This window comes from Peromyscus californicus, unplaced genomic scaffold, assembly GCF_007827085.1.
Source record: "Peromyscus californicus insignis strain IS unplaced genomic scaffold, ASM782708v3 Scaffold_10__1_contigs__length_136768540, whole genome shotgun sequence".
NCBI lineage: Eukaryota > Metazoa > Chordata > Mammalia > Rodentia > Cricetidae > Peromyscus > Peromyscus californicus.
In genome coordinates, this window is record NW_026294391.1 from 17614181 (window position 1) to 17626951 (window position 12771).

A 12771-nucleotide genomic window follows, 5' to 3' on the forward strand; every position below is an offset into this window, starting at 1 on the left:
AACAGGAGAACACATTTTTACTACCAAGTAACACACACCATGTGAGAAGTATCTGCCTGATCTTTTCCCTGAGGATATTTGAGTGTCTTAAATGAAAAAAAAAAAAGATGTATCTATATATTGATCTTTGTTTCTTACTTAACTGCCAAGAGCTTACAATTCCCTCCTTAGTTTATAATTTACTATTTTAGAAAATGAAAGTCTTTCATTATTTTTTTCTGTAAATACAAGATTCAGTCCTAAAAATTATTTTAGGAAAAAGGGCATGATGATATTTTAATTGAATGAATTCTAAATTTTTAGTATAAATTTTCTGCAAACTGTTGGAAAAAGCAATTGTTTCTCAATGTTACGAATAACAATTTTGATCATACTGGATTAAATGATTTGTCAATCCTTTTTAATATGAGTACTCAGTTAAAATTAGATAATTACTCACATTATTATATTCCTTTTAGACAATAGTGCTTTAAAAATTATCCTTTTCTATTATTGTGTTGTGCTTTGATTATTGTAAGAATTCCAAATAGGGTAACCCGAAATCACACACAATTCTCTGACCTTGGTGCAGCAAACATGAAACAATTTCTCTGGAGATTTTTTAAAAACATGAATTCTACCAATGAAGATAATTCTATTTATAAAAGTTTATCAGATATCCTTTAAAATGAATTGAAAGTACTGAGAGAGAAAACTAAGGAACTAAGAGAAAGCAGATATATCTTCTTTCTGATAGCCACTGGTTGTTATGGGGTGTAGCAAAGACTGAAATATACACATGCCTGTGAGGTTAATATTGGAGAAAATGTGTATCTCAAATTTTAGTCTATTTTAAATTTAACTTAAAGAGTAAAATTACGAGTAAAACTAATTTAAGAACCCAGTTTAAAATTTGTGAAAGAATTGCTTATCTCAACAGTTTACAGATTTATTCTTGAGGTTGTTTTTTTTTTCCTGTCAGTCTTCACATATATTACGACCCCGTTTCTAACAGTTTGTTTAACAAAGAAGTCACAATTTCTTAAAAATGAATACCTTATACATTTTCATAAAAACTAATTCTTCGGTTTAAGAATACGTAGACAAAGCCAGGTAATCCTAGCAATTTTAAAATAAAGACAGGAGGATCAGTTTTTCAATGTAACCTTTGACTACATATTAAGTTTGAAATCAGCATGAGAACTTGCCTCCAAAACAAGACAGGGGCTGGAGAGATGGCTCAGTGGTTAAGAACACTTTGCTGCACCATCACAAGAAACCAACTTTGGATCTCAGCGTACATATAATAAGCCTGGCATTCCAGACATCCCTGTAGCCTCAGTTTCAAGGGGAGCAGGAGCCGGGCGGTGGTGGCGCACGCCTTTAATCCCAGCACTCGGGAGGCAGAGCCAGGTGGATCTCTGTGAGTTCAAGGCCAGCCTGGACTACCAAGTGAGTTCCAGGAAAGGCGCAAAGCTACACAGAGAAACCCTGTCTCGAAAAACCAAAAAAAAAAAAAAAAAAAAAAATCAAGGGGAGCAGGGTGGACATATGTGGATCCTTGGGGCTTGCTGGTTTTCAGCTTAGCTGATAAATCTCTAGCCCCAGGTTCAGTGAGAGCCTGCCTCAAAGGAATAGGTGGAAATAGAGGAGGACAGCAGACACCCTCTTCTGGCCTCTGTGCCCACCTGCACAGGTACACATAAGTAAGTAAATTAAATCTTTTTCAAAAATGGGTACTGGCAAGGTTACTCAGTAGTTGAAGGCACTTGCTGCCAAGCCTGAAGACTTGAGCTCAATTCCTTAGACCCATATACCAGAATAAAGAGAACTGATTCCCAGAAGGTGTCCTCTGAATTCCACTCACACCCTCCACATACACATACTAAATAGATAAAATAAAATCTTTAAAAAACAAAACAAAACAAAAAAAACCATGCCTGCTAGGGGTTGGAGAGAGATGACTCAGCAGTTAAGAGCCTTGGCTATTTTTCGAGAGGACCAAGGTTTGATTCCCGGTACCTACATGGTACTCGGTATCATCTATAACTTCAGTCCTTGGGAATCCAACACCGTCTTGTGTGTGGGCATCAGGCATGTACATAAGTATACAAGCATACATGCTGGCAAATACTTCTTACATAATTCCTATTCATGTGCAGGATTCTTAAATGCTGGGAAAGAGAACTATCCAGTAGTATTCTGTAATAACCAATTTGAGTTTGAGCAAGCTGTAAGATTCTAGTGGGACATGTTCCGGGACAGCTGCAAATATGATACACACCGTACTGTGTGTTAAGATGATTTGTGTGCTTTCATTTGAAGATACCAACAAGTATTTACTTGGTTGAACAAAAAACAAAACAAAACAAAAAACCCAGAAAAGCATATTGGTACAGTTTTGGTTTTTGTTGTTTTTGTTCTTGTTCTGCTTTTGATTTGGAGGGTTGGTTTGATCCCTGAACTTAGGAAGTAATTAAAAGTTAAATAGGAAAAAGCACTATTCTTTGGAACTCTTCAAAACATGGACCCAGGTAAGTGCTGGCTTTCCATGATCTTACTACTCCCTTATTTCCTCTGTAGATGGCGAACAGGATGGAGCAGCTGGAAGTATGGATGCTTCTACCCAGGGCTTATTGGAAGGAATTGAGCTAGATGGTGACACATTGGCTCCCATGGAGACCGATGAACCTTCTTCAGATTCTAAGAGCAAATCTAAAATCACACCAGCCATGGCTGCCAGAATTAAGCAGATCAAGCCATTGCTGTCAGGTCAGTGATCCTCCATTTTGTTTTTTAAAACTCCTTTTCTGAGTTCAGAGCTCTAACTGTCATCAAAGAAATTAAATGGAAAAAACATTTTTTTGATGGAATAAGAAAAAGTAGTGGAAATGTTGTGACGCTCACATGTACTTTGTTGAATCCCCATGTGTGACATATTCCCTAAGGGGATATAAAAGGAAAAAAATTCCTTCCTGAGATAACTACCCTGGCTTTTAAAATTCCTTACCTGTTGTTCATCCTTCAGTTATTGCAAATGGCATCTCCTACCAGTCTACTGAAATGTCTCACTGAGGTACCTATAATTCCCTTATTGCTTTTACTTGCGTCCAGTGTGATAGTTGACCCTCTTTCCACCTCTGGAAATAACTCCTGGTTTTTATATCATTAAGCATTCAGAATTGTCAGCAGTCTCCTTTAGCTTTGATTATCCAGTAACTTAGTTTCTTGTGTTTTATTAAAGTCACGTTGAGTGCTTCAAGGAGACTGCATTAGCAGGTACAAAGGTATATTATTAAAGATGTGAAATGATTTGCCATCTTTTGCCACTTAGTATGATACCAGTATTTGGGGGGCCTATTTTGTATATTTGTCAACATTTGCCACTTTATAGTGCTTTGAGATAGAAGGAGAAAATGGAGACCTAAATCGTAACGCAAGGACGGAAAAAAAACGACCTTCTGTGCTTTAATTTGACCTTAAATCCTTAAGATTTTATCTTTCAGTCATGTTTGTTTTGATCTGGAAGTCTACTAATTATCCCTAAATAAATTAGACAATGTTTGTGTTTCTCACTTCTTGTTTGATGATACTTGAGTTTTGTGATCTTTGAGCATTCTCAGGTTACTATGTGGACCCAACCTATGTTTTCCTTGTCTGTTTCTTTGCTGATCAGGCATTTTGTTTTCTTACTTTGAAATATCTTTGAGCTGCTTAACTATCTGTTCATCTGCGAGTAATGAAATTAAATATAAACTTAATACTTGGTGCATTTTCCTTTTGATTTAAATTCATTAGGTTTTCAGAATCTGAGTATGCCAGAACTTCCAGCCAGGTAGTACATGTATCTGTAGCTGGTTCCATAATTAAAATTATGAAGTACTAATTTACATGGAATAGAAAAATGAGATGACTTTTATTTCTGTGTTGTATGCATCATCTTAATAAGTCAGTTTTGAGTTTTATATTTCAGAAGCATAAATGGAACACACAGGTTCTATTTATATTTATATATGGTATATTTATTATATATTTTTCTATTTATAGCCTGTGTTATTTCTATGCTTGTTTGTATGTATGTATATACATATTTACATATATCGAGAAAAGAGCTAGTGAGATGACTGCGTAAAGTGACTGCTGAGCAAGCAAGAGTCCCCACCAAGTTCAGATTCCCCAATACCCAGATGAAAAGCCAAGTGTGACAACACTTTCCTGTAATCCCAGTGCTGGCAAGCAGAGATAAGGAGAATTCTGACACTCACTGTTCTTCTAGTCAAACCAGTCCATGAGTTCCAGATTCATAAAACCAAGGTGTGAGCAATAGAGCAAAAAATCTGGTCTCTCAGGTTTACACACATGCAAAAAAGAAGTAATAAAGGAAGACATCCAGACATTGTCCTCTTCCTCCCCATGCACATACATTGATTACTGCACACATGAGTATTATTACTTGCGCACCTCCCCCTTCCCAAAAAAAGTTTAAAGGAAACAATGTTTGAATATATTTTCTTGTCATAAGAATGCCCTGCTAGAACTTTTATGCTTTTCCTGCTAACCTTTTTCTTTTAGTTATGTATTTTATAATGTATGTCATCTTTCTGGTTCAATTGATTCAGTGGGTTTCAACTTATGGGTTGTGACCCCTTTGGGGTTGAATTGCCCTTTCATAGCGGTTTCCTATGACCACCAGAAAACATGTATTTACATTTCTTTCTTTTTTCTTTTTTGTTTTTTTTGAGACAGGGTCTCTTTGTGTAGCTTTAGAGCCTATCCTGGAACTCACTCTGTTGACCAGGCTGGCCTCAAACTCACAGAAATCTGCCTGCCTCTGCTTCCCGAGTGCGCCACCACCGCCTGGTTAAATATTTACATTTCGATTCATAATAGTAGCAAAATTACAGTTAAGAACTAGCAACAATAATTTTATGGTTGGGGATTACCACACCATGAGGAAATACAGGGTTACAGCATTAGGAAAGTTGAAAACAACTGAATTAAACATTTTTTTTTTGCTATTTACAGTTCTGTAAGCATTTTAAATAACTTTTTAGACAAGGTTTTTCTGTGTAACAGCCCTGACTGTCCTGGAACTCACTCTGTAGACCAGGCTGGCCTTGAACTCAACAGAGATCCGCCTGCCTCTGCCTCCCCAGTGCTGAGACTAAAGGCGTACACTACCACCACCCAGCTTTTTTAAATACTGTGAATGCATCATTTACTTACTGGTACTTAACTGCTGCCATATTGTTTTAAAAAAGACAGTTTCAATTTATCCTTAATTTAACAGTATAAGTCCTTATCTTAATGCCTTTCATTTTTATTATGTCAGTATAGTTTTATTTTCTGCTCTCAAAGGGTACATCTGTTCCTTGTGAAACTTCCTATTCAGATTATCACATGAAGAGGCAGTTCAAGACTTTCATTACTATTGTTCAGTAGATGGCAATCATTAAAAAAAAAGTTGTTGTGGTGAGATGGCTCTGAGGGTAAAGGCACTTTCTATGTAAACCTGATGGCCTGCGATGTGTTATCAGAGTCCATGTAAAGATATGAGTGATCTGACTCCTCAAGGTTATCCTCTGATCTACACATGATAATAATGTTAGAAATAATATGTATAATAATTTAAATGTGTGGGAAGCATGTATTCTGTTATGAAAGCATGTGACCATTTTATAGCATTATACTGCCTTCTGGCTTCCAGCTTCTTCCAGATTAGGCCGAGCACTTGCTGAGCTCTTTGGACTCCTTGTTAAGCTTTGTGTTGGTTCTCCTGTCCGCCAAAGAAGGAGCCATCATGCTGCCAGTACTACTACTGCACCAACACCTGCTGCTAGATCAACAGCTTCAGCTCTTACTAAGCTACTCACAAAAGGCTTATCATGGCAGCCTCCACCATATACACCTACTCCCCGCTTCAGGTAAGTTCCTATTTGAGATACAGGGAGTAGAAAGTGTCAATCAAAATAATGTATGTTTGTTCCTATTCTACTTAGCACAAACCTGGAAATCTCTAGTTTTCTCTATATATGTACTCCATATGAAGTGTTTTTTATTGTACCTAGTTTAGAACATGGGTTCAAAGTTAAACTGCATTTCAGTGAGCTTCTAATTCTTAATTAGGTGGCAAGTATTATCCTGGTGCCTAACTAATCTGTCACCTAAATGCTTTGTAAACTTTTCCCTTTGACTTTTTCACTTAATTTCCTGTTGCTTTTGTGTGTGTCTTAGAAATGGTTGGTTTTTTATGTTTTTTTTTCTTTTTTTAGGCTGACATTCTTCATCTGTTCAGTTGGATTCACATCTCCAATGCTGTTTGATGAGAGAAAGTATCCTTATCACCTTATGCTGCAGAAATTTCTCTGTTCTGGCGGTCACAATGCTCTTTTTGAGTAAGGATTATTTGCTTCACAGAGAATCATTTTTTGCACTTTGATCTTTCCTATGTGCCTTACCAGCTCACAGCTTTCTAAGTCATTTATTCTGTGATGTTTGAATATATACAGAAACCTATTAGTTTTATCATTTGTATGTCCTAAGAAGGAGGGAAATAAAGTAATACAGTAAGAGTCTCTGCTTTGGGGCTAGATAGGTGGTTCAGTAGATAATACCTGCAGTTTTTCCAGGGGACCCATGTTCTATTCCCAATTCCTATTTGGCATCTCACAATCATCTGTAACTACAGTTCCAGGGCATCTGATTTCCCCCTTCTGACCTCCATTGGTAACAAATGCACATGGTTACACATAGATAAGCGTGTATTAGCATTCATAAAATTAAAAAAACAAACGTGAACGATTGCATAAAAAATTTTCAGCTTTATCATATTTGGCTTTTCATTCTTTTTTTGTTTGTTTGTTTTTTGTTTTTTGAGACAGGGTTTCTCTGTGTAGCTTTGCGCCTTTCCTGGGACTCACTTGGTAGCCCAGACTGGCCTCGAACTCAGAGATTCGCCTGGCTCTGCCTCCCGAGTGCTGGGATTAAAGGCGTGTGCCACCACCGCCCAGCTGGCTTTTCATTCTTAATACATAGTCTTTTGGGTTTTTTTTTTTTTTTTAATAAAATGACTTTATTTTTTACTTTGAATTCAGTAAGTTTGTTTTGTTTTACTTTGCTTGGCCAAAAGATTTTGAGATAAACTAAACCCATTTGGGTGGATGTTTTTAAGTCTTTAAAAAGTTCATAAATGGCATGTTAGAAGTAATAATAGCTTCTTCTTAGTTTAGCCTGATATATGTAGTCGTCACACCTCATCAAGGAAGCCTTCTTTGGCAGTATCCTAAGACCGTTACAGGAAGTCACAACCATTCAAAATGCAGAGTCGTGGAGCCCAGTCCCATTGGATACATCTATAAAATAACTTTTAAGTTCAGGGAACATTGTAGAAGGAAGGGTAGGAAAATGTTAAGAGCCAAAGGATCGAGTCTTTACTATGAGACTATGTTTCCTAGTAATATCATAAGCTGCACCTATAAAGTCTCACCAACATGACAGCCTAAACATTAGCTGAACAAGGATAACAATAATAGACATGCCAAAATGTAGGGGGAAAGCCCATGAGGACTCAACCCTATGCAGAGATCTACACAGGCAAATAAGGAGTGCTGAGAGTGGGAGAAAGTCTTACCTACAGAAGAACACACCAGTTGGTTATCCAATACCAAATGGTCAGCCGCCCAAATATAAGCAATATCATCTAGATTGAGCAGGTTATATTTAACAACATATATGCATTTATATACTTGTACATATATTCATGTAACACAATCAAAAAGGAAGCCATGAATTTGAAAGAGAACAAGGAAGGGTACACAAGGGCATTTGGAGGGTGGAAAGGGAAGGAAGAAGTGATGTGATTATTTTAAATCTCAAAAGAAAAAGTGTAATACCAAGAGGAGAGAAAATAAGGAACTAGTACCAGTGTAGTAGTGTTTAGAATCCTTTAAAATGTAAGTTCTCCGATAAGTGAAATACCAGTTAATATTCTATCCACATGCTTTGTCTCACTTGAATTTAGAACTTTCAACTGGGCTCTGTCCATGGGAGGAAAAGTTCCCGTTTCTGAGGGATTGGAACATTCAGATTTACCTGATGGTACAGGAGAATTCCTAGATGCCTGGCTTATGCTTGTAGAAAAGATGGTAAATCCCACCACAGTGCTCGAATCGCCACATTCGCTGCCTGCCAAATTGCCCGGAGGGGTCCAAAGCTTTCCACAATTCAGTGCCCTCCGCTTCCTTGTAGTAACTCAAAAAGTGAGTATTTTGCATTATAAAACCAAAGGAGAAATTATTCTTAGGCTAACTGAATGCTTGCCACTATGTTTTGTCTATAATAAAATGTGATTGTTGAAAAACAAATGAATATGATTCTCACATAAGGTGGTTTACAAAAAAAACTAACCATAGAGACTATGTTTCTTTTTCATGCTGTAAACATGAAGTATGAGCTTCTGATTGGTACTTGGTACTTGAGGATGAATTAAATGCTTCCACTATACTTTGTTAAACCACCTCAGTGCCAGTCTAAATTTTTTTGTTGTTGTTGGAACTGACTCATTGTAGAAGGAGTGTCTGACTCTTTCACTTCTGGGGTTTTGAATTGAGGGGGAAAGTCTTCAAACACTTTTCAAATGACTTACAGGCAGCCTTTACTTGCATCAAGAACCTGTGGAACCGGAAACCTCTTAAGGTATATGGGGGACGAATGGCTGAGTCTATGCTGGCCATTCTGTGCCACATTCTCCGTGGAGAACCTGTGATTCGAGAGAGACTGAGCAAAGAGAAGGAAGGATCTCGAGGAGAAGAGGATGCAGGCCAAGAAGAAGGTGGCTCCCGCAGAGAACCTCAAGTCAACCAGCAACAGCTGCAACAGGTAAGAGTGCTAACCTCAGATTCCAGACCCTATGATTTGCACCTTGTAGAATCTAATGCTCATAACTTTTCTTGTGTTTTATTAATTACCACGTCTAACTGTGCATGCAAGACTGACCTTAAACTTAGAATCCTGCCTCGGCCTCCCACATGCTGAGATTAATGTTATCTGCCACCTATCTTGCTTGCACATTTTCTAAGCTTGGTTCTACTAGCCTAGAGATCTTTTTCTCAAACCATTTATTTTTTCCTCCTGAGGAAAGGTGAAGGATATGGTCCCAGTACTGTGTATAGGTAATACATTTGTATCCTCAAGCATATTAATTACATGAGGAACCTGCAAAGAATGTTTTTTGGTAATCAAACTGCCTTCAGTTACCTTCTGGTTAACTTCTAATGCAAAAGATTGTTGTGGTTAAATTTATTCTCCAGTAAAAGCTTTTTCAAATTCTGAATCGCCTCTAAATCTATATCACTTTGAAAATTAGAGACTAGAAGTGGGGAAAGCTTCAAAGAATATGTTAACATTGGTTTCCTGAAATTTTTTTATACATTATTTTTTTATTATAGCCACTCCCTTCAACCTCCTTGCCAAGTCTCCTCAACCCATTTCCCTTCTGCCTTCATGTACCCTTCTTTATTTAATTTTTAAAAATAAGACACTGATTCCTGTTAGTGCTATCTGTATGTATATGGGTATATGGCCACCCATTGGAACATGGGAAACTTAATGTTAGACCCTGAATTACTCTCTTCCCTAGCAACCACAAATTATTAATGGCTCCTCAGCTAGAGGTGGGACTTTGTGAGCCCCTAACCATTCATTGTTGAATGTTCACTGGCTTTATCTTGTTCAGATAACCACAACTATTGTGAGTTCATGATTTGCAAAGGTCATGTATGTCCAGAAAGCAGTGTTTCAAAAATATTCTCTCCCTTCTTCCATCTTAAGTACTTTCTGTGCTCTTCCATAATATTTCCTGAGCCTTTGGAGGGTAGGTTTAAAATGGGCTAAGCACTTGAAGTTACTTATTCTCAGCATTTGGAGCAGTTAGAAGTCTCTGCATTAACTATTGCCTGCAGCAAAAAGAAACTTCTGACAAAGGCTGAGAACAGCACTTATCTATAGGTAAAAATTTTTAGAAGATAGCTTGACAACATGACTGTCCCAGCTTTTGACCAGGTATACAGTACAAGGTATAAATTACCTCCTGTAGAGCAGCTTTCAAATGCATTGAGAAAGCAGTTAGTTACCTCCATAGTAATCATGCCACCATTGCACGAGGTTTTGCTATAGTATGCCTAGATTCACAGCGGGGTAAGTCTATTAATTATTTTTTCTTCCCAAGTGACCCACATAGCACTTTCTGGCACTACGAAAACTAGCCAGGAAGGAGGCATATTCCAGCTCCATTATAATTTGATTATATCTTGTCCTGAAACCAAAATGTGTTGTGTCTTTAGCAATAGGATCTTAACTGCTTAGTTTATCAATGGCTGCCAAGAACTAAGGTAATATCCTGTAGAGTTTGATGGGACACTGGGAAGTACTTGTATAATAACTTAGGAAGGTATCCCATGCCTGGCACTGAGATTTTCATTTAATGATTTATGTCTTCTGAAAACAGTGTTTTCTTTCCATGTTGGGTCCGTGGCATTTGTGTCTTAACTTTTTATGTGGATTATTATTATTACTATTATTATTATTATTATTATTATTATTAAGATTCTTTCATTTTATTCAAATCTGTCTTATATGTATATGCATTGCTACTTTATATTATAAAAATAAATTCTTGTTTAGAAAATTTAAGATTTTGTATCTGTGTATAATTCTTTTTTGTATATAATTATACTATCATTTAGGAATTGTTCTCATTCAGGAATTGTTGAGTTAAATTTCTTTTAGTTGGATACTATAAAGCTGTGGTAGTTTCCTTATATATAAACTCTTATGTATGTCAGTCACTTCCTGATAACTGAATTCCTGGGTCAGTTTTACAGGTACTTTTTCTGTTGTTGCAAGTTTCTATTCCAGAAAATAGATACTAATTTATACCTCTGTGTATCGATCTCAAATTTTTAACTATAGTAACCATTTGCCCTGGCCTCCATTTTAAGAGAATGAAGTTGCATCATTATGTACCTTTAATGTTTAAATATTAGAGACCGAGTAAAGATAAAGGAACATTCATGAAATGGTACTGCCCCGGATTATAAATACTTAGTTCATGTAAAGTTAGAAAAACTTAAGTTGTTCCTTGAATTTTGAAATGTATTTTTAATTATCTCTTAATGTGGTTCTAAGCTCTTACATGTTTTTAATAGCTCATGGACATGGGCTTCACAAGAGAACATGCCATGGAAGCCCTGTTGAACACCAGCACAATGGAACAAGCAACAGAATACCTTTTAACCCATCCTCCTCCAATCATAGGAGGAGTTGTTCGGGTGAGTTAACACAGAAAATCTTACGTTTTTATGCCCTGTTTTGGCTGCTGATAACCTTTTTTGTCTATGTCCTGTGCCAATGTTTGATGTACTAACACTTAAAAGCTTCAGAATATACTGCTGTGTTGCATTTGTTGGGCTTTGCAGAACAACTCTTCTATACTTAGTTTTCATTGTAATTTTCCCCATTGTCCCTGTAGTGGTAACCATGTAAGTAAGCCTTAGTTGGGTTTAATTGGAGAAAACAACATTCTGGACTCATTCCCTTTCCTTATCAGTTGGAGTTGCCTATTTATCTTTCTTTGTTTTGGGATGTGTATATTTTTTGGATTCTCTGTTGTCATTCTGTAGGATCTTAGCATGTCTGAAGAAGATCAGATGATGAGAGCAATTGCCATGTCACTGGGACAGGATATTCCAATGGATCAAAGGGCAGAGTCACCTGAGGTACCTGATATCCAAAAGTATCTTCTCCCATAAATCTGTATTTTTGTGAACACTGTAGTTCTTGTTCTGTGATCACTGCATAGTGTTGGGGAAAGTCAAGGGAGTACTTTTTCATTTCAACCTTTTGGTTTATCCTTAAGCTACCTTGTATAGACCTGAATGAAGCTTTAGATGATTCAGTCTTCGTTGTCAAATAAGACTCAAAAATCTAACTGGTAGTAACTAGTAGTCCAAACTTAGCTGTGTTCCTGGGTAATATTACTTAAATTTACCACTCTGGAAAGGAAACAGTCGATAGGATCTAAAAATGTGTTTTCTGGAGAATAGTGCATAGGATGCTGCAGATAACAACTGATAAGGCTTTTGGGTCCTGGTAGTCTGTTTTCCCTATCTTGCATTAACCCATGTGGCCACTATTACATTCATTACCATGCCCACTTGAAAGTTTCAACTGTTTGAGAAGGTATATAGTACTCAAACACTGAGTCAGATACTCATTTTTCATCCTTCACCTATGCCATATATAGCCATACTAACTTTCCTGCCTCCAGGAAGTTGCTTGCAGGAAGGAGGAAGAGGAACGGAAAGCCCGAGAAAAACAAGAAGAGGAAGAAGCTAAATGTCTGGAGAAGTTTCAAGATGCTGACCCACTGGAACAAGATGAGCTCCACACTTTCACAGATACAATGTTACCAGGCTGCTTCCATCTTCTTGATGAGCTGCCTGATACGGTATACCGTGTTTGTGATCTGATCATGACAGCTATCAAGCGTAATGGAGCAGACTATCGTGATATGATTTTGAAGCAAGTTGTCAATCAGGTAAGTTCCCAAGGTATCAAAAGATGAGAGTATTTAAAGTTGTTTTCCTGTCATCTGTCAAAACTACATTTCTGAAAAACCTTGCATTCTACCTGATATGTTTGTATTCTGTGTTTGAAATCTTTTGGTTGCAGTATAGCTCTACTTGGTTGTCTTCATTAATTATTTTATCCATTTCACAAAAAGTTTTCCATCAG

General features: G+C 37.1%; 1 protein-coding gene across 15 annotated transcripts in view; it reads left to right on the top strand.

Annotated features, from left to right (window-relative positions):
• Positions 1-12771, top strand: part of Huwe1 (HECT, UBA and WWE domain containing E3 ubiquitin protein ligase 1) — a 156237-nt gene that overhangs the window by 91828 nt on the left and 51638 nt on the right. For all 15 annotated transcript variants that reach the window (XM_052759166.1, XM_052759241.1, XM_052759080.1 and 12 more), the window contains 8 exons: positions 2563-2751; positions 5687-5903; positions 6252-6374; positions 8000-8237; positions 8626-8856; positions 11184-11306; positions 11658-11753; positions 12305-12574. In XM_052759166.1, the coding sequence (XP_052615126.1) occupies positions 2563-2751; positions 5687-5903; positions 6252-6374; positions 8000-8237; positions 8626-8856; positions 11184-11306; positions 11658-11753; positions 12305-12574 (1487 nt within the window). The remainder of the gene's footprint in view (positions 1-2562; positions 2752-5686; positions 5904-6251; positions 6375-7999; positions 8238-8625; positions 8857-11183; positions 11307-11657; positions 11754-12304; positions 12575-12771) is intronic.